The sequence below is a fragment of the Sorex araneus genome, chromosome 6 (genome assembly GCF_027595985.1).
Source record: "Sorex araneus isolate mSorAra2 chromosome 6, mSorAra2.pri, whole genome shotgun sequence".
NCBI classification, from domain to species: Eukaryota; Metazoa; Chordata; class Mammalia; order Eulipotyphla; family Soricidae; genus Sorex; species Sorex araneus.
The window spans coordinates 160,947,432-160,967,847 of NC_073307.1; the positions used below are offsets into that span (position 1 = coordinate 160,947,432).

At 63.5% G+C, this 20,416-nt stretch overlaps 2 protein-coding genes across 2 annotated transcripts; both read right to left on the bottom strand.

Moving 5' to 3' along the window:
• Nucleotides 1-1,546: 1,546 nt before the first annotated feature.
• On the bottom strand, nt 1,547-10,841 carry MTA2 (metastasis associated 1 family member 2). The gene is made up of 18 exons (XM_055141802.1): nt 10,448-10,841; nt 9,661-9,728; nt 9,288-9,381; nt 7,051-7,168; nt 6,854-6,917; nt 6,630-6,747; nt 6,118-6,220; nt 5,837-5,936; nt 5,551-5,739; nt 5,201-5,275; nt 5,039-5,097; nt 4,814-4,911; nt 4,578-4,717; nt 4,143-4,371; nt 3,127-3,216; nt 2,711-2,829; nt 2,463-2,611; nt 1,547-2,339 (listed from the first exon to the last, which is right to left on the bottom strand). The coding sequence occupies exons 1-18, from the start codon at nt 10,473-10,475 to the stop codon at nt 2,174-2,176; spliced, it is 2,007 nt and encodes a 668-aa protein (XP_054997777.1). The 5' UTR covers nt 10,476-10,841; the 3' UTR covers nt 1,547-2,173.
• A 306-nt stretch (nt 10,842-11,147) lies between these two features.
• On the bottom strand, nt 11,148-20,288 carry EML3 (EMAP like 3). The gene is made up of 22 exons (XM_055142165.1): nt 19,997-20,288; nt 19,328-19,478; nt 18,993-19,247; nt 18,788-18,904; nt 17,837-17,904; nt 17,531-17,654; nt 17,170-17,340; nt 16,952-17,021; nt 16,752-16,862; nt 16,420-16,515; nt 16,012-16,167; nt 14,898-15,039; nt 14,305-14,471; nt 14,095-14,220; nt 13,883-14,014; nt 13,421-13,488; nt 12,896-12,984; nt 12,713-12,810; nt 12,445-12,532; nt 11,913-12,011; nt 11,663-11,793; nt 11,148-11,555 (listed from the first exon to the last, which is right to left on the bottom strand). The coding sequence occupies exons 1-22, from the start codon at nt 20,016-20,018 to the stop codon at nt 11,352-11,354; spliced, it is 2,685 nt and encodes an 894-aa protein (XP_054998140.1). The 5' UTR covers nt 20,019-20,288; the 3' UTR covers nt 11,148-11,351.
• Nucleotides 20,289-20,416: the final 128 nt, after the last annotated feature.

Consider the following 20,416-nt stretch of genomic DNA (forward strand, 5'->3'; position numbering starts at 1 on the left):
CTAAGTACCATAAGTATAGTAAGTTAAGAGCACGGTCATGAGACAAACTCGGTGAGAATAAGGGAACTGGGGAGGCTCAGGGATGGGGACCGGGAGATGGAGAGTCCTATTTTTTGTGTGTGTTTGGTTTTGGGGTTACACCCAGTAGTGCTCGTTACTTATTCCTGACTCTGCACTCAGTTATCACACCTGGCAGTGCTGGAGGGCAGGGCTCCGCATCAGTTGGGACTTCGGCATAGAACCGGGGTCAGCATCGTGCAAGGTAAACACCCTTCCTTCTGTACTGTGGATCTGGCCCCCAGGGTAACCGCTCTTGGCACCTTATCAGCCCACAACTTTGGGTGGTGGAGCAGTGGATTTAATACACATCTCAAAGTCTGACAGACCTAGTCAGTTTTTGTTTGTTTTTGCTTTTTGGGTCACACCCGGCGATGCACAGGGGTTACTCCTGGCTCTGCACTCAGGAATTACTCCTGGCGGTGCTCAGGGGACCATATGGGATGCTGGGATTTGAACCCGGGTCGGCAGCGTGCAAGGCAAACGCCCTACCCGCTGTGCTATCACTCCAGCCCCAGACCTAGTCAGTTTTGAGACTGTTTCCATCTCTGCACAAGGAGGGAATTTTGTTTCTGTTTTGAGGGCACCCTTGGGTTGCAGCTGCCACAGCCTCAAGCTAGGCAAGCACCTTAGCCTTTGTACTCTTTCCAGCAGGAAAACGACCTTGAGTAATCCCTAAGCACTGCCAGATGTGGGACCCCCACCAAATAAAAAGCAGCTAAGGGCTGAAGCAATAGCACAGCGAGGGCGTTTGCCTTGCACGCGGCCGACCCGGGTTCGATTCCCAGCATTCCATATGGTCCCCTAAGCACCGCCAGGAGTAATTCCTGAGTGCAGAGCCAGGAGTAACCCCTGAGCATCGCCGGGTGTGACCCAAAAAGCAAAAAAAAAAAAAAAAAAGCAGCAGCTAGGACCCAGGGCCAGCGGGGTAACACAGTTGGGAGGGTATTTGCTGTGCAGCCAACCCAGCTTCCATCACCAGCACCTCGTATGATCCTGAACCCCATGAGTGATCCCTAAGCTCCCTGAGCAGTTGGGAGTAAGCTGGGGTTGATGCCAGCTTAGGGGCCTCAAACTCCCTGAACACAGACACCAGGTGTGGCCCAAATACCAAAGACCAGAATCCAGAGATCAGCTTATACCAATTTGTTTGGGGCCACACCTGGTAGGGCTCAAGGGATTATATGGGATGCCTAGGAATTGAACCCAGGTCAGCTGCATGCAAGGAAAGTGCCTCATCTGCTATACTATCTCTCCAGTCCCTTTCCCTAACTGCTCTCACAGCCTGCACACGTAGCTGGGAGCAGTATATGCTGCCCGCAGGAAATATGGAACGTTCTGCAGAAGAGCCTGTCCCACTGCCTATCTCAGAAAGCTATTCCCAAGGCAAGCCCCCGCTGTACCTTCCCGACTGTCCTTTGTTCTCCTGATCAAAGATACAAGCATACCCCACCCACTCACCCGTGGCAGAGAACAGCTGAGCCAGAGCTGAAGAAAACAGCTTTTTATTTGTTACTATAAGAACCAATTACAGAATCCGAGGTTAAAAAACGGACAAAAGATCTTTATTTCTGAGAATTGGCATACAAAAGGCGGAGGGATTAGGGAAGTAAGGTAAGCGAGCATGGGCTGGGGTTGATGCCAGCTTAGGGGCCTCAAACTCCAATTAGGAAAAGTCCGGACACCGGACAGGAAGAAACCCCCAGTTAGAAAAAAAAAAAAAAAGAAAAAAATGGCAGTCATGGCAGTGCATGCCCCCCTCCCCCAACCAGGTACCACCACCTGATGTCTGCTCTTCCCCCGCCCCATCCCTTTCACAAAGGGAGGCAACAGTTTTAAAAAAATTAAAAAACCCTCCCCCCAAAACTGTCCGAGACAACTGTGGGTCCTCCTAGCCGTTGCAGGCTAGGTCCCCACAGTGAGCCACGTTCCTGCAGTCAGCCCTCCATCACCAGTCATGGAGAAGCACGGAGGGGACAGGCCTTCCCGTGGTGACCCCAGAGGGCACCTAACCCCTCCGAGGACACACACTTGCTCCCTCCCAAGCAGACGGCGGGGAGGCTGGGTGCCCTGGCACCTCGCCCAGCTTTCTGTTCACCTCCGTGCCCCCGGCCGCTCAATCCTCCAGGACGATAGGCTCACTGGTGCTGGCAGGATGTGAGGGTGCAGGCAGAGGGACGGGGGCCCGCACTGCAATCAGCGGCGGCTTCACCTTCAGGGGTAAGTTGGGCCGGCGGGCAGCTCGCCGCATTTCCAGGTGAGTCAGAGCTTTCCGCAGGGCCCTGGCCGGGACGGGAAGCGGGGGAGAAAGAAGGCTGAGGACAAGGACACTGCAGTCCCAGCCCCAGTCTCTTCGGGCTCCGCCACTTCCCAGTCCTCCCAGTCTGGCCGGGCGGCCTGCCTACCTGGTGTCCTTTGTGGCCACAAACACCACAGGGTTGGGGGCGTCGGCGGGGTTCAGTTTCTGGCGCTTGGCCGCTGGCTGAGAGCTCGAACGGATCCCTGAAGCCAGAGGCCTTCCATTGGCAGAGAAGGGGAGCCCTGCGCCGGTCATCTGGAAAAGCGGGGGGATGCTCAAGAGAAGAGTCTCGGGTGCCGTAAGAAACCAAAGTCCCACCCCGCCCCGCTCGGGTCACTCCAGGAGTCAACTCACAGTTTCATAGGTCCGTTTAACCATGATGCTCCCCAGGCCCCGGTTCTGGGTTAGCTGGTTTCTGTTGATTGGTGTCTTGGTACCCCGGGGTGTTTTTGGTTTCAGAGGTGCCTGGGCCACTACCAGGAAAAGAAAAACCCAGAACATTCATGCTCCCTCTTCTCTAGGCAGCTCCCCTAGGCAGCCCCAAAAGAAGTAGTGACAGACAGGGGTCTCGCAAGCAACTGCCAGTATTTCAAAATCACATGTACCACTAATAATCCTGGGGAGTTTGTGGAAACACCTTAGCCTACAAAAGCACAGCGTGCTAAATGCCTTGGAAACCAACAGGGAAGGAAGAGTCAGGGCAGAGAGCCTGCCACCACCCTAACAGGTCCCGGCCACCCTTGTTCCACAGACCGGGTCCCTTCCCATACCCAGATCTTTGACGATAGTTGCCAGGGGCAGCCGCACCAGCGGGTGAATTTTCAACGGAGTCTTGGCGGCTTTCGGAAGACGAATGGAGCCTGGAAAACAGAGATGGAATCTTTTGAAGGGGCTGCACTATCAGGGGCCGGGTCAAGAGTCATCTCCCAATGACTCATGGCCGTTATCTGACAGCTCGAGACTCCTCCCTCTCCTTTACTATCCCTTTCCGCAAAGTTCTTTTCTGTTCTGTTTTGTTGGCGGAAAGGGGAGTAACACCCAGGGATGCTCGGGGCTTACTCCTGGCTCTGTGCTCAGGGAGCACCCGACAGTGCTTGGGGGAAGACAGCAGGGATAAACCGGTGTCAGCTACATGCAAGGAAAGCACCCCCACCCATCTAGTACCTCTCCAGCTCAAGGATCAAGAAGATTTTTGTTTTCCTTAAAACTTGAGAAAAACAGAAAAAAAAAAACCAAAACAAAACAGAAAAACCAAAAGGGCTGGAGTGATAGCACAGCGGGTAGGGCATTTGCCTTGCATGCGACCGACCTGGGTTCGAATCCCAGTATCCCATATGGTCCCCTGAGCACCGCCAGGAGTGATTCCTGAGTGTAGAACCAGGAGTAACCCCTGTACATCGCCCAGTGTGACCCAAAAAGAAAAAGAAAAAAAAAAAACTTGAGAAAAACCTCTCCACTGACAGAGCAATAATACAAGGGGTTGGACCATTTGCCTTGCACTTGGCCAACCTGGGTTCAACCCCCAACGCCACATACGGTCCTCCTCAAGCACCACCGGGAGAAATTCCTGAGTGCAGAGCTAGGAGTAAGCCCTGAACACAGTCGGGGGCGGCCCAAACCCAAAAGAGAAAAAAGAGAAAGAAAAAAAGCTTCCAAAAAAAAATCTATCCGGGTAACAATCCAGATTTTATCGACATTAAACATCCAAATCACTGATCTCTGGCCATAGCAGCCACAAACCTGTCAATCGCCCCCTCCACCCCCCACCCCCCACTCCTGCCCTTACACTCTGCCTTGATGGCGTTGGCATTGATGGGGGCATACGGGCGCCGGGCCGCTCTCCGGGGCTGTAGCAGGTCCCTGCACATGCGCCTGGCCAGGCGCGTGAGCTTGGTGGTCTGCAGCAGGAACGTCTGCCTGTTCTTGGCCAGCAGCTTGGCCCGGTTGGCGCTGGTCGTGTACGGCGACAGACTCTGCGCTTCAGGTCTGGACAAGTGACCCCGAGAATGTGGCTCCTAGAGGGACACAGGGAACGGGAGGGGAGAGACGGGCCCGAGGCTCCCTCTGGTCTCCAGCACTCTGCAGGGAAGTCAGTCCGCCAGGACCCTCCCCCCAACCCCGTTCCTGACCCCACTCAAGCAGCCCCCAGCTGAGGGCACCCAAGCCCTGGCCTCGACCCAACACGTCCCCCCCTCCCCGCCACTGGTCCCCAGCTACTTACTGTGGTGCCCCGAGCAGCCCCCTCGAGTTGGGTCGGGGTCTTCAGGCCGCCGTACTTCTTCCAGTAGATCCAACAGGAAGCGCAGAGGCGGCACTGCATGTTGGGCGGGCCCCAGGCGTACCACTGGGCAGACTGGGTGGCTGCAGGAGCACGGAGAAGGGGGGCATGAGGCCCGGAGGTCCCCGGGCCCGCCCAGCCCTCCCACCCACCAGCATCCAGCAGCCCCCGGAACTCACTGTGGCAACTCTCGCAAGTCAGGCCCTTCTGGAATCCAGCCCCATTCATGCCGGGTTTGGAACCCACAGAGATGATCTGGTTAGGATTTGGCTTAGTGCTGCACGGGGGAAGGAGGAAGGGAAAACCAGCGACGGGTCAGAGAGAAAGAATCCACAGCCCAGTCCTGCGCAGGCGCCGGCTGGGAGCGCAGAGCCCACGCCGCCCACCGGCCCGCCCTCACTCACTAGGTGGGGATGTAGACCTGCTTCAGCTTGCTGTCTGCTTCGGCCGCCTTCAGCCTCTTCTGCACGAAGGGGAGAAGGATGTGTGAGGGCGGAGGGGTCACCGAGACAGAGGGCAGCAGGAGGGCAGCGGGAGGGCCCGCCCGCCCCAACCCAGGCCCATACCTGCTGAATATAGCGGTCCGTGGTCTTCCACATGTAATAAAACTGGACAATGCTGGCCAGCGACTTCCAGGGTAGCTAGAAATGGCAGTAAGAAAAAGAATGAGCCAGGGGGCTGGAACGATAGCACAGCGGGTAGGGCGTTTGCCTTGCTTGTGGCCGACCCGGGTTCGATTCCCAGCATCCCATATGGTCCCCTGAGCACCGCCAGGAGTAATTCCTGAGTGCAGAGCCAGGAGTAACCCCTGAGCATCGCCAGGTGTGATTCAAAAAGAAAATAGAATAAGCTGGGGGCCCCGGGCCTAACCCTCACCTCCACCCTCTCGTCTGCTCTCCGAGCACCACCTACTTACAAAGTCCTGGCGGATGTCGTTGAAGTCCTTCCCGTACTTCTCCAGGGCCTCCTCGAACAGCATGGCCTCGGAGGCCGACCACTCCTCCATCTCATCTCGACACAGCACGGGGCCACCCTGGGGCACCAGGGTCGACATGGCCTTGGCCAGGTCATAGCCATTCCTTTGCAAGGTATCCATGGCGTGGAACTATGGGAAGGGCAACACACAGCCGGCTGAGGACCACCGCCGCTCCCCCACGAGCCCACGAGCCCGGCCTGCCCCCAGCCCCACCGGCCGCGCTCACCAGCGTGATGTCTCGGGAGGCGGCAGCGGCGCTCATGTGCAGGCTGGGCTGCCGGATGGAGCTACTGCAGTCCAGGGCCCTGGCGAAGGTGCCCACGGCTCTGGGGGAGACACGGAGAGGTCAAGGAGGAAGGAGGAAAGCGGAGCCGGGCTGCTGGCACCCACGCCATGGATGAGAGAAGGGGAAGGCAGCGTGTGGAGAAAACCCCACCGCCCAGGCCGCTGGAGGGGCCTCCCACGCCCCCCCCCCCACAGCCCCTCTGCCATCCACCCACCCCTCACCGGGCCACCACGAGAAACTGGTCGATCTGCCGGTCGGTCAGGGGATTGTCCGGGTCCCAGACCTTCATCTCCATCTTCTGCTGGTTCCGATTATCGGATTCTCCTGGCGAACAGGACGAGCGCCACGTCAGGGCAGGGGAAGGGGAGACCCGGGGCGTCGTGTCACAGCCCTGGTTTCTCACGTGCCCTGCTCGGTTCTTTTGTTTTTTTGCTTTTGGGTCACACCCAGCCGTGCTCAGTGGTTACTCCTGGCTCTGCACTCAGGAATTACTCCTGGCGGTGCCATATGGGATGCTAGGGGTCAAACCCGGGTTGGCCGCGTGCAAGGCAAACGACCTACCCGCTGGACTATCGTGTGGGCCCCCTGCTCGGTTCTGTCCGAGACCTCCCCTCACTCTGCTTGCTCACTCTCCCCCCCCTCGGGCTTCCGATGCCCCGGTGTGGCGGCATGACGGCACAGAGCCTCGCAGACCGTGCACCGCGGACAACTCCAGGGACCGTGCGCTCCTCACCCTCAACCAGGCGTTCTGGAATCTCAGCTTGGTATTTGCAGCCAACTCTGATCTCCCCTTGATCAGCTAAAAGTGTCTTCTGCACAGGATCGAACACCAGTGAGTAAAAAAAGCAGTCCTGGAGGAGAGGGAAGGAAAGGCTCAGGTGAGCAGGGTCCCGGGCGGGGCGGAGCGGGGTGCTCCGCCCCTCCTACAGCCCTCCCTACCCGCACCCCACTTCTCACCTCTTTTTCCAGGTACTGGCTCAAGATATCCGTCTCATTCAAGAGGGTCACACTGCACTTCCCCCTACGGGGGAGAGAGGTCGGCGCGCCCTGAGTGAGCCCCTCGTCTCCGCAGCATCTGCAACCCACCCCCTGCCGCCCCTCGCCACCGTCCCCCTGCGTGCAGGCCGCAGTGGCCCTGCCTGTCCCAAATGTACCGTATGTGGGTAGCTGGTAACGACTCAAACTGCCGGGAGAGGAAAAGCTCCCGGTGCTTCAGCTGATGCCGCTGCTGCTCCGACACCCCTGGCTGCTTTGATTCCTCTTCAAACTCCCCTAGGAGGCAACGGGGGAGGAAACCAGTTCAGAAAGAAGCCACCAGGGCCAACTCCAACCCAGGGACGACGTTTCTCTGATTTCTGAATTTGGGGGCCACACTTGGCAGTGCCTGGGAGATCGCGCAGGGGGCCAGGGGTGGAAGGGGAGTGGGCCGTGTGCGGTGCACACACCTTGCTCCGGTACTGTCTTCCCGGCCCTGAGAAATCCTTTTCTCTCCCCGGCCTGCCTGCCTGCGTCCTCGTCCACATTGCCGCTCTCGCCTCTCTAGTGAGCAGAGCTGTGGAGTCAGGGATGCCACGGAGACACAGCCTGAGCTCAAACGAGCCCCGAGCACAGCGCAGCGCTGTCGACACCAGCTGGGCCGGGAAAACGGCCGCAGCGGCTGCGCTCACCAGTTCCCCTTTCCAGCCCCCGGGGACTCGGCTCTCGCACTGCACATGCCACCCCAACGATCCCTCGCTTTCTACTTGGCTAATAATAGTTTGTTTGCGGGGCTTTTAAGGACAGTACCTCTCAAGCCGGGGCCCACACCTTCCTCCCCAAGGAGCTGCAACTTGCCCTGAAACCTTGGTGGAAAGGGTTAACCTGGCCGGGTGCCAGGCCCCAGTGGGCGGAGCACAGGAGCCTCGGCCACGGGCTCATTGGCGCATTGTTTCACCCTCAGGGGGTGGGGGTGGGGCAAACTCCACCCAGTCTAAGGGCTTGTGGGAGGCGAGGGGACCACACCCCCCAGACCCCTTCTGATTGGACAAGGCCAAGGTCAGCCCCTGCCAGATGGGCCAGAAAACCCCCCCCAGAGGGCGAGGGAACTTTCGGTAGGCCCAGCTCCTCCTTAACCCCTACAGGGCCGGAGCAGTCTGAAACAAGATAATTCGAGCAGAAACAAAGGGGGGAAGAAAGCCAAAACACAGCTGGGAATCGGAGCTCCGTGGCACAAGGCTGCCTTCACAGGCGTGAGACCGAGCATTAGGTCCCCACCCCTAGGAAAGGGGGGGTGGGGGAGCCCAAGCAGGGAAGTTTAGGGTGATAGAAAGTAGAGGGGAAAGACCTTAACAGAGGGTCAGGCAGGGGGTAAAGAACATAGGGTAAGTGGCAGGAAATGCTCCCTCCACAAGCACAGGGAAAATATAAAATGGAGCGGAGAGGAAAATAGCATAAGGATGGAAAAAGGGCTAAGAAAATGTTTAAAAGCTGGGTTGAGGGGCCGGAGGGAGAGGACAGAGGGAAGGGCATTGGTCTTGCCCGTGACTGACCCAGGCTGCATGGATCCCCCGCGTGCTATGGGGTCCCCCGGCACCCCCAGGAGCAATTCCTGAGTGCAGCGCCAGGCGTAACTCCTGAGCATCGCCGGGTGTGAGCCCGAAAGGAAAAACACTGGGTGGAAAAGAAAAGGTCTTGTGCTGTGTGTGGGGGAGGCAGGGTTCCATCCCCCGCACCACATGGTCCCCGTGATCACTGCTCAGAGGACCTGGAGCACACAGCCTGGAGTAGCCGGAGCACCCCAACCCCAGGTGTGGCCTCAAAACAAAACACTTCCGAATAACTTCCTGGGCCAGAGAGAGCGCACAGGGGTTAAGGCGCCTGCAAGGCCAACCTGAGTTTGATCCCAGGCACCATCTCCTGCCCCCCCCCCCACATACACAGACCCCAGCCCTGCCAAGGAGCAAGCCCTGAGCACCTCCAGTTCCCCAGACCACCACGTGGTCCTAAAACATGTTTGCAGATAGGCAAGTTTCTGGTCCAGCCTCTTCCTCTTCACCTTGACCTTTACAGGCCCCCTTCTCGGGTCCCAACATCTCCCAAACTCTCCTGCTGCTCTCACACTCCTGCTCATCCTTTATTTAGAGCCTCAGCTCTTCCACGCGCCCTCCTCACATACACCCACAAGAAACCGCACTCTGGCTCTCCTTATCGTGGTCTCTCCACCCTGCCTCCAGCCCCAACAAGTAAAGACCTGCCCACCTCCACGCCAGGCATTCCCACCCCCGACTCCCAGCCCTGCCTTGGGCATGCTACCAGGGCAGAGAGAGGGACGTGCCCAGGCCTCAGACACGGACCAAGCGGTGGGGGTGGGGGTGAGGGGGGGGAATAGTGGAGGGTTCAAGAAGACACTCACTGGCGTTACTGTCCGCCAGGTTGTTGAGGCTACCGGAAATGTCCCTTCGCCGGAAGAGGCAGACCACCTTTGCCTCCACGTTTCCATTTGCAGTCTAAAAGGAGGGGGGGAAAGCGGCAGTGGAAAACGGTCATTTCAAAATGAAAAGGCACTAAGCGGGCGGCTAACAGTGACTAAGTGTCTAAAGTCGCGGTAAAGTTTCCATAAAGTACTCTACAGACGCAGGTCCTGAGAGCAGGGGAGCAGTGAAGGGCTGGGAACAGATCCTTAGCGCAAGGCTCGCCCCCAGCCCCCTCCCTCTCCAGCCCACCCCAACTGCAGTTAAGAGACCCCGAAAGCAGGGGGGTTGGGGGGGAACCTCTGCTTCACTCACCTTGTTGAGCTCCTCAATCCGTCTAACCAGGTAAGGATTGCTAGAGGAGTTCTCAAAATAGACGTAATCTGGGGAAGGGGAGGGGGCGGAGAGCAGAGGGTCAGGAGGGAAGAGGGAAGCAGCGCTCCGGGCGAGGGGGGACAGGCCTGGGAGGGGGTGGGGGGCGGCCACTGGACGGGCATGGCAGGGGCCGCAGAGACAGTCCTGCGAGGAGAGCGCTGGACTCGCACGCGGCATGCCGGGTTCGGGCCCCGGGAACCCCCGTAAGGTCCCCCAGCACGGCCAGGAGCGAAGGTCCCGCGGCGCACGGCCCGGGGTAAGCCCTGCGCGCCACCGGGTGTGGCCCAAAAACAAACACAATGTGGACCGGGCGACACTGGGCGAATGTACGGCGTGAAGCCCCCCGCCGCCGCCGCCCCGGGGTGGGATAAACTCACATCAGATGTGGAAAGTGAGGATCGAGGACGGGACAAGCAACTGGGGGGTTCCGCGGCAGTTCCCCCCACAACCCAGCAACGGGGCTGCCCCCCCCCCCAACTGCTCGGTCCGGCGCCGGACAGGGCGCGCACGGCGGCCGGGGCCGAGGGAACCTCCCGCCGCTTCCCCGTCCCGGGCCCGGCTCCCCCCCTTCCCACCCCGCGCTCCCCGGAACCGGCGTGCCGGGGGCCCCCGCGCGCCGTCGGGGCTGCCCGCGGCGGCGCCGTCCCCGCGCCCTGGCGCCCCGGGGCTCCCCGGTTCCGGTTCCGGCCCGCGCTCGGGACCCCGGGGCCCCGCGCCCGGTACTCACCCCCCACCCGGTACATGTTGGCCGCCATGGCCGCTCCCGCCGCCGCCGCCGGCCGCACAAAGGGCGCGGGGGGCTCGCGGGGCAGGCCCGGGCGCGCGGCGAGGCCCGGGGCGCGGGCCGGGCGGCTCGCGGAAGTGGCGGGCGGGCGCGCGCAGCCGGCACCGCCGCCGCCTCAGCCGTCGCGGCGCATCCCGGCCCGCACGCTCGGGACGCTGAGGCCGGCGCCGGCCCGGAGCCAGGCCCCGGCGCCCCCCACGGCCGCGCCGAGCACCCCCCGCCGCACTCGCCGACGCCGGGCTTCGCCGCCTTCCGGAACCCCCTTCGGCCGCCCCGGAGAACAAGGCCCCGCGCTCGGCTCGGCTCGGCGAGTGAGACCCCGGCGGCTCGGCTCCTTCCGGAAGACGCTCGGCTCCTTCCGCCCGCCGCGGCCCGGCGCTCGGCTATTTCCGTCAGCGCTCGGCCCCTCCCCGGAGGGCGGGAGCGGCGCGGGGCGGGGAGTTAACCCTCGAGTGGCCGGAGCCCCGCAGACGCGCGGGAAGGGCGGGGGTCCGAGCGCTCCGCCGCCGCTTCCTGGGCCGGCGGCGCTGCCGCTCGTCCGCGTCAAGGCTCCCGTCCCCTTCCCGCAACTCCCCTTTTCCCAGCTCCTCACGCCCCGGGCAGGCCCCCCGCCGAGCGCGCCGCAACGAAGCACTAGGAGGCGTCTCTGCTTTGGCTTTATTGCCCCTCGGGGCTGGCAGCAGGAGTCAAGGCCCGGGACCCGGCCGCCCGGCTCAGCCCGCGGGTCTGTACAGTGTGTGCTGGGGTGCCCGCCCCCTCCAGGGGAATGCGCGATCAGGAATGTCTCGAAGTCGGGGAAAGGAGTCCCAGGGGCCGGCCGGTGCGCCCCGCCCGTCGGGCCGCGCGGTCAGACGTCCAGCGAGGAGGCGGGGGACAGGGACGGGGTTCGAGAGGGCGTGGTGGGCGGCGGCCCCGCGCCGCCAGCGCCCAGCACTCGCCACTGGAAGATGCTGGCGTCCTTGCCGCCCAGCGAGACGAGGTGCGAGTCGTCGTGCGTGAAGCGGACGCTGGTCACATGGCTGCCGTGGCCCCCGTACACGAGGCTCGGTGCCTGGGCGGGAGGCAGGGGGGAGTGGCGGCACCCGCCCCGCCCGGCCTGGCCCGGCCCGCCCAGCCCGGCCCGGCCCGCCCGGCCCCAGGACGCCCCGCGCGGCTCACCTTGGCGCGCGCGCAGGGGTACTGGAAGAGATGCACCTTGCAGAAGTCGTCGGCCACGGCCACCACGCGCTCGTTGTGCGAGCGGCACAGGGAGTTGATGTCGGTGCCGTCCGAGCCGTCAGGCCACACGCCTAGCACAGCGGCTGGCCTCAGCCCCGCCTCCTGCCCTCCGCCGGCCGCCGCCCACCCCTGGACCCAGGGCTGGCCCCCTCCCCCCCACTCTCGCGCAGGGGCGCCCCCCACGGCTCACCGTACACGTGGAAGCCCAGCACGCAGGTGTAGGTGGCCCACTCCCGGTCGCGGCTCTCATAGCGATTGCGCAGCAGCCTGCAGCCGCCCGTCACATCCCCTGGAGAGAGGGGGCCCACCCACCCGTCAGAAGATGCCCAAAGGTCAAGTTGGGGAAAACGGTTTCAGGCCGTGGCACAGATCAGGGCAAACCCCTGACTCTCCCCTGGAGTTTCCTGAAGTCCTAACAGCTCCCTAAATTACCAACCCACCTGCCCGAAGAAGCTCAACCAAATCCTTTCAGGGGCCTTTTCAAGTCCTCATGGTTATATTTAAAAAATGTGGACTTGGAGGCGAGAGCAACAGTGCAGGGGTTAATATACTTGCCAGAGCCAAGATGCGGCCCTCCCCCGCCCTCCCCCCCCAGCAATTGCACAATGTTCTCCTGTGTGTATGATTTTAATGCCAGTGCAGCCCCTCCTAAAGGCCCCTCCCACCTGGAAACATCCCCCCCACACACGCACAAAGCAAAGCCTTTCCCCAGGGCCACTCACAGTAAAGGATCTCATAGTCCCCGGAGTTGGACATGATGTAGTTCCCATCCTTGGACCAGTCAAGGTGAGTGATGAAGCTGGAGTGACCCTGGGGGAGAGGGCCAAGAGACTTAAAAGAAGGTGGCTGTCACTTCCCACCAGGTACCGCTCCCCGACCGCCACCCTCCCTCCCCACACTTGCCCTGCTCAGGACACACACACACACACACACACACACACACACACACACACACACACACACACACACACACGAGCCCAGCTTCCTCACCACACAGCGGCCAAAGCGGCTGGACTTGGCCCCGTCGCTGGAAACACTATAGATGTAGATCATGTTGTCGTGGGAACCGATGGCCAGGTACAGCCCATCTGCAAGGAGAGCCGCTCAGACAGGGGAGAGTCAGGGATGGGCCAGGGCCCAGAGGGGGGCCGGGGGTGGGAAGGGGGTGCCCACCTGGGCTGTACCGGACCACTGAGAGCTGCTCATTGCCATCTGTGATGTCGGACACGATCTCTCTGGTCTCCGTGTCTAACACCAGCCACCTGCAGAGAGGTGGGGCCAGGAGTGGGTGAGGGACCCTTCCCGGACAGGTGGGGGAAATTGGACCCACCCCCCACCTCAGAGTCACACATGTAAAGGCTGTGGCCTAGACAGCCGGGACGCCTGGGGACTGAGGGCGGAGAAAAGTCAGGGGCGTCAGCTGCTGCCTGAGAAACGGGCCAGCCACAGGGCCCGCTGGAATCTGCAAGCCAACCACTTCCTGACTCGGGTCTTCCCCGCTGTCCCTCCCGTCCACCGCTTCTCCATCCTCCAGGAGGGAGGGGCCGGCACGGGAGACCAGCAGCGAGCCAGCTCAGGGAGACACACCGGAAACTGAAATGATGACCTGGGGCTCTTGATAACACCCCCCATGCCATTATGACCAGAAACGCTTTCTACCTGGCGCTTTGCCCCTGCAGAGCCCGGGTCCCCGCTCACCTCCCCGTGCTCAGTCCTACGGCCACCACGGCCCCACTGGGGTGGAAGTCAGCGCAGAGCCCAGTCTCCTGGCAGGGGAGAAGTGGATTCAGGAAGCTGCCTTTCCAGCAAGCCGGACACCCTGTCATCTTCCCGCCCAGCCACAGAGGGCTGGGAGGGCGGCAGGGGTGGGGTCCGCGCTGCCTAAGGGACCCCACCCCTGTCCTCCCCAAAGTATCTCGCCTTGGGCCCAGGTCCCCAGGCGGGGCGGAGCCGCTGCCGGATGGGGGTGGGAGGTGTGGGGCATGGGCAGCGCTCTGAGGGCACCAGGGAATGAATAGTCTGTTCACCAGCTAGAACAGAGCCGCACAGACCGGCCGCTCCTGGGGCGCAGAAGGAAAGGGGATGTGGGGAGGGGTGCTGGCCACAGAGGCGGGGGGGTCGGGGGCGCGGCGGCCCTGGACACGCAGACACAGGCTGTACCTTGAGGTCGATGCTCCAGGCCAGCGCGTGGCCCTCCCCGTCCCACAGGCAGAGCTGCCGGTCGTGGCCGCAGGTGAGAAAACAGTTCCGGAAGGGGTGTGTGCACAGCCCCCACAGCTCGTCTGTGTGGCCCTGCGACAGAACAGGGGGTCCCCTCTGTCCCTCCCGACAGCTCTTCCCTGCCTCCTCCCCCACCCCCTGCGCCCCCGTACCTGGATGACAGGGGAGAAGCCCTGGGCCAGGTCCCCCCTGAGTAATGCGTTCTTGGTGGTCCCCACCAGCAGCTCCGAGCCGAGCCCCTCGGCAATGGCCCGCACGGCCCCAAAGTGTTCAGGAATCTGCAGGGCGGTGGCAGAGGTCGGCTCAGGGGCCGAGTCCTCCTCCCCCTCCTCTCCACCCCTGCCACCTCGCCCAGCCCTCACCTCAGCCTCTTGGAGAGCCACCAAGCTGGGCCCCGGCTGGGAGGGTCCCCACTGGACCAGCCGACGGTCCCGCCCGCCACCACTCAGCACCGTCCCGTCCCGCCGGAGACACAGGGCAAAGATGGAACCTTCGTGCGCATGTGCCTGGGCCACGATCCCGTAGGTCTCTGTCGGCAAAGTCCCGAGTAAGGTCTTGGGGTGCAGGGCAGGGGGAAATGGAGGCAGCTTTGGCTCTCGTGACCTCAGCTCCCAGACACTGAGTGCCCCCTCAAAAGCGTCCCTGATCCTTAGCGATTCTTCTCCCCATTTTACAGACGGGATAACCGAGACTCAAAGAACGGAGGAAACTTGCAACAGACCAGAAAATAGGGCCACAACTGATATTTTGAGGGCAGATGCCAAAACTCAGCCCCTTCCTCACCGCCTTGCTGCCCCCCCTTCCCTCCTAAACTGCCCCCCACCCCACCCCACCCCATCACGGGGCCCCAGCAGGACCTACAAAGGACCCTGGTACAAGGCTGGGCAGTCCTCTCCTGGGTTCCCACAAACCCCCCGGGGTATGCGACTTCTCCACCCTAAGCCCAGTGGCGTACCTTTGGCCCCCCCTCGGCCTGGAGTCCGGGTGTCTGAAGGGCTCCGTCCCCAGGTGAGAATGTTCCCCTCTGAGTCCCCAGTGAGAATGCTTCCGTCCAGGAGGAACACAAAGCAAGGGATAAACTTGGGCTTCTTGTATTTCTAAGGGAGAGGTGGGTCGAGCAGAGGTCAAAGGGAAGGGCAGTGGTTCGTAGCAGGGGACAGGTCTGGGGGTGAAGGCTCAAAGGGCTGGAGCACAGGCTTTGTATGCAAGAGTCCCTGGACCCATCCCCAGCTCCAGGTGGTCCCTGAAGCACCAACACAAATAAATGACCCCCGAGTACTGAGCTGGAGGTAGCCGCTGAGCACCTCTGGGTATGGTTTCCCCGAAAACAAAGGTCGGGGAGAGAGTTCAGTGGGGAGAGAGTTCAGTGGAGTGGAGTGCAAGCTTTGCGTGCAGATTTTTTTTGGAGTTGTTGTTGTTGTTGTTGTATTGTCTGTTTTTGACAAACACCACACCCAGTGATGCTCAGGGCCTACTCCTGGCTCTGCACTCAGGAACTGCTCCTGGCAGTGCTCAGGGGACTCGATGGGACTCCGTGGACTGAACCCAGATTGGCCACATGCAAGGCAAGTGCCCACCCACTGCACTATCGCTCTAGCCTCAATGCATGCAGGCACTTGCAGGTTTTTCCCCCTTTTTGGGGGGTGGGAGCAGGGGTGGGAGGGGGGACAGCACACCCAGCAACACCCAGCAACGCTCAAGGGTTACTCCTGGCTCTGCAGTCAGGAATAACGCTGGCGGTGCTCGGGGGATCATAAGGGATGCCAGGGATCGAACCCGGGTGGGCCGCATGCAAGGCAAACGCCCTCCCCGCTGCACTATCACTCTGCCCCCTCATCGCACGCAGGTTTGATCCACCCTAGCACTGCACGGTCTCCTGAGTTCTGCTGGGAATGACCCCCCCCCAAGTACTGAGCCGTGGTGGTCCCCAAGCACCACTGGGCGTGACCCCAAAACAAAACATAAAAAGGACAGTGGTGAGGGTGGTGTGGGGCCGGTGTAGGTGCCTGAGTCCAAACACCAAGGCTCCCGCCCCGCCCCCCACCTGCCCTCGCCCACCCACACCTCACCCCAAAGACACCCTGTTTCCGGGTGAGAGTCCCGTTGCCGGGAACCCCCGCGCCACAGCTCCAGTTCCAGAAGTGCACGTGGGACTTGCCACTGGTGACAATGCAGCTGCTGTCCCGGGGGTTGAAGCCAACAGCCAGGACTGAGTCGTTTGTGCTCTGCGGCGGGGAAAGGAGAGTGAGTCCTCCGCCAGCCTCCGAGCGCCCCGGCGTGACCCACCCGCGTCTCCTGCTGCAGGAGTCGGGAAGCCTCGAACAACCCTTCCGGACCCCGGGGCCAAAGATCACAGGTCCCGGTCACCCCCCACAGCCCCTACTTCGCAGCTGGCCCCGGACGCCCGGCCAGGAAGAGAGTGGACAGGCGCAGGGCTGTCCCCAGCATCTACTCTCCGCAAGCCTCAGGACCCTCACCTTGATCTCGGCCAGCTTCGTGCCCCGGCCACAGTCCCACACGGATAGCATGTGCTCGTTGGAGTCATCCACCACGCAGAGAAAAGCACCCTGATCCTACGGGGGGGAGGGGGCACAGCGAGGGGCTGAGCGAGCCTGGGCCGTCGGGGGGCTCGTGATCAGGGGCTCAGAGGACAGGTTGAGTGGGTCTGTGTCTCTTTCTCAGGAGCCCTGGCAGGAAGGAATTCCGGAAAGGAGCGCCCGGGAGAATCCCTTGGTGGAAATGCAAGGAATGGGGGGAGCGGGCCCCCCCCGCCAGCAAAGAGGGGTGACAGGTGTCTCCGAGTTCTCACCGCGACCGAGAAGGCCAGGGCCCCCACGCCCCGCTCGAAGGCGCCCAGCCCGATCTCCTGCAGCTTCAGCAGCGTCTCGGAATCCCACACGTGCACCACGGGCTGCAGCGGCTGGAGGAGGAGAAGCGTCGTCGGGGTGGAGGAACGCTGGGGGGCCAGAGGGTCCTCTCTGCCCAGGGCCGGGCCTGGCTGGGCCTTACCTTCCCGTCCTTGTCCACTCCGGCCGTCTGTCCCGAGGCTACACGAACGCCATCGGGGTGCACAGCCAGGCTACGGGGAAGAAGCCACTCTCAAGGAGGACACTGGGCACCCCCACCGCCCAGGTGCCACCTCCCTCCAGTGGCACACAAAGCTCAGCGGGGAAGGGAATGTCGCGGGGGGGGGGACCCACCGCCTCCTGCCAGTGCTGCCCCCTCACCAGCGAACACAGTCCGTGTGGCCCCGGTAGTGTCTCTGGCCCCCGCCTCCAGGACCCCCGGGGCCTCCCCCGGGCCGGTACAGCACCACTACGCAGGCGATGAAATAGACCACCTCTCCGGAGCGCAGCACGAAGAGGTTGGAACGGGAGTCGCGCCCCCGGTAGCCATAACTGGAGTGGGGGGGTCGGGTCAAGGAAAGGGTGACGCGGAGGGTCACATGGGGAAGGAGGGGGGCGGCAGAGGACGAGGGCGTGGGGAGGGGGCTCCCTGTCCCTGCACACTCAGGAGTGGACCATCACAGGGGCGGGGGGGATGGGAGGGTAAGACGGGGCACCGGGCCCGGGGGTGGGGGGTGGATACACCCAGTCCAAGCTGAGGGTCTCCGGCGGGGGGCCGCTGGGCAGCTCCTCGAGGCTGCGGATGCCAGACGGGATATACATGGTAATGGGGCGGCCGCGAAGGAACATCTTTACAGAGATGCCTTCTGCAGAGAGAAGGGGGGGCGTCAACCCCCACCCTGCAGCCTCCCCTCGATGAAGCCAGAGCAGCGACTCTACCCACTAGTCTTCCCAGCCCTTCCCAAACAGCTCCTGGGGCTCCGGCTCCCTTCTGACTCCTCCGCGCCCCTCCCCCCATCCCCATTGCTCCCTGTCCTTCTCTACATACCCAAGTTGTAATTGCTCCTCCGAGACCCAGGACCCCCGGGACTGGAGATGGGGTCTTTCCCTCCACGGCTGTCAGGAAGAGAGAAGGCAAAAAAAAAAAAAGAAGCACGGGAGTTGGGGGGTGGGGATCAGGCCCTACGACTGTATTGAGGTAACAAGAAAGATAACCCCAGAGACCCAGGCCAACCCTGAGGCTTCTAGTTTGCACGGCGAGGTCCAGGGGGACTTGCCTCTCCATTTAAGAGATGAGAAGACTGAGGCCGAAGGGACCCAAGTCACAGTCCAAGGTCAGAAAGCGCGTAAGAGGTAGCACAGGTGAAGAGCAAAGAGCGGAACTTTCTCCAGATCACCAGGCCGGGGACTCTGCCTTTTCCCCACTTATGCGGAAGGTGCACTAGCCCTGCCCTGCCGGGCGCGGGGAGGCCAGCAGGGAGGCCCGGGACCCTCAGAAGAAATGCACTGGTGGGCTGCAGGCCACCTCTGTGCAGAGTCTCACGGAGCGGCCAGGGGAGGGGCGGGAAGGGCGCCGGCCGGCTGCCCACTGAGCTCCCCAGACTCTCTGGATGGGGTGGAGAATGGAAACTCTAAAGCCAGCCCCTATGGAAGGGCGGGGGGACTCTTGGAAGACCTGCTGCAGTGCGCAGGAAGGGACATGGCAACGGGGACAAGCTGCACTGGAGTCCTGGCTTCCGCTGTGCGCCCCAGTGCAGTGACTTGCCCTCTCTGAGCCTGCTGCCTCACCTGGCCAATGCACCGCCCGAGACCTCCTAACCCCAGGGAGTTGTGGTGGGCACGGAGTGAGCTGGAGGCGCTCGAAGACCAGGTGGACCCACACAGGCTGCATCCCAAGAAGGCTTGTCCCTCTCTCCCTGCTGGGCAGTGCGGTCCGTCGCCCCACCCCGCCCAGGGGAGTGAGGTGAGGGGCGGGACAGGTGGGGGGCGCCCTGCACACCTCTCAGTGCTCCCCGACCTCAGCAGCAGGTTAGCCGAGGAAGCCGCCTTCCGGGAGAGTTTCTGGCGGGGCCGCTCTGAGGGAGTCGAGGAGGAAGAGGAGGAATTTTTCCAGGGCCTGGGGGAGCACAGCGGGTGAGAGAGCGTCCTGGGACCCTGAGCCCCCTCTCGCGGCCCTGCCCACCTCTGCCGCGGGGGGCACTCACGCATCCGCTCGCTGCGGGGGCTGTGCCAGCCGCAGGGTCCCGGGCGGCCCCGGGGAGCCGGTGCCGCTGCTGCTGCTGCCCCCTCCTTCGGACTGGGCCCCACTGGGCTCCTCGCCGCCCCCCTGGGGGCAGGGGGGGCCGTTGCTCAGGCCAGGGGTGCCCGGGGCCGGCTCGGCGGCGTCCAGCTCCGTCTGGGTGCCTCGGCTCACCAAAGAGGGGGTGCGCGGTGCGGGCAGCCCTGGGGGTGCCGCGGGGCTGCGGGAGAGACGGAGAATCACGGGCCGGCCGCGACGGCCCCCCGGGAAGGAAGCGGAAGAGGGGTGTGACCGGCCTACCTGGGGGCGCCCTGCGGGGAGGAGAGGGGCGCCTGCAGCCGCAGCTGGCGCAGCGCCTCTGCCAGGGCGGCCTTCACCAGCTCCATCTCCTCCTCCTGCACGCGCAGCCGCCGGCTCAGGGACTGCAGCGCCTCGGGGGCCGGGGCCTCACCTGGGCAGGGGCAGAAAGCGGGCGCGGGGTCCACACACACCCCAAAAGGCAGTGCATGCGTCCCACGGGGCCGGCCGCCCCTGCAGGGGCCGGTGTGTGTGTGTGGGGGGGCACCCCGAGGTGCTGCCCGGCCTCCGCTGCCTAAAGGGAACGTGGGAACCGCGGGCGGAGGCGGCGAGCGAGGGGCCCCAGCACGAGGCTGAGAGTGACAGGCCGTCGGACGGGGCGCCCGGGTTCCAGGGAGGCTCGGAAGGGGAAAGAAAAAGGGGGAAATAGCTCCGCGGCGCCGGGCGCAGAGGCCCGGAATAGCACGGGGGCTGGGAATTGCCGGGGGTCCCGTGGCGGCGTGGGGGCGTCCGGAATGACAGCGGGAGGCCGCCGGGAACTAAGGGGGCGACGTGGGCGGGAGCAGCGGGGGATGCTCGGCGCGCCCGGGCCCGCGGAGCGCGCGGGGACACGTCCAGGCGGCCGTCGGGCGCTCGGGGAAGGGGCAGCCGCCCGCCCCGCCCCGTACTCACCGGGCCCCCCGGCCCCGTCCATCCGGCCCGCGGCTTGCTCGGAGGCGTCTAAGCCGCGGGGGCCATGGCCCGGGAGAGGGGAAGGGGAAGCACCCCGGGGCGCGCGCGCGCGGGGGCCCGGCCGCCTCCGGGGGGCGCTGTCGGGCGCGGGGACGGGGCCCGGAGGGGGCGCTGTGCGGTGGCCGCCGCCGTCTCCGGGGCCCGCCGGGGCCGCCGAGTCTCCCGGGGCCGCGCTGGGCTCCCGGGAGCGGGGGTGGCGGGGCCGTCCGGGGCCCCAGCGCCGCTGCACAAACAGGCGCCGGACGCGGAGCCGCCAGGAAGCGCGGGAGGGGGGGCGGGCCGAGGGGGGGGCCGGGCCGCCTGGTAACCCCTCCCTGTCCGGGGCCCGCCGCTCGCCCGGGGCGGGGCCGCCGCTGACCC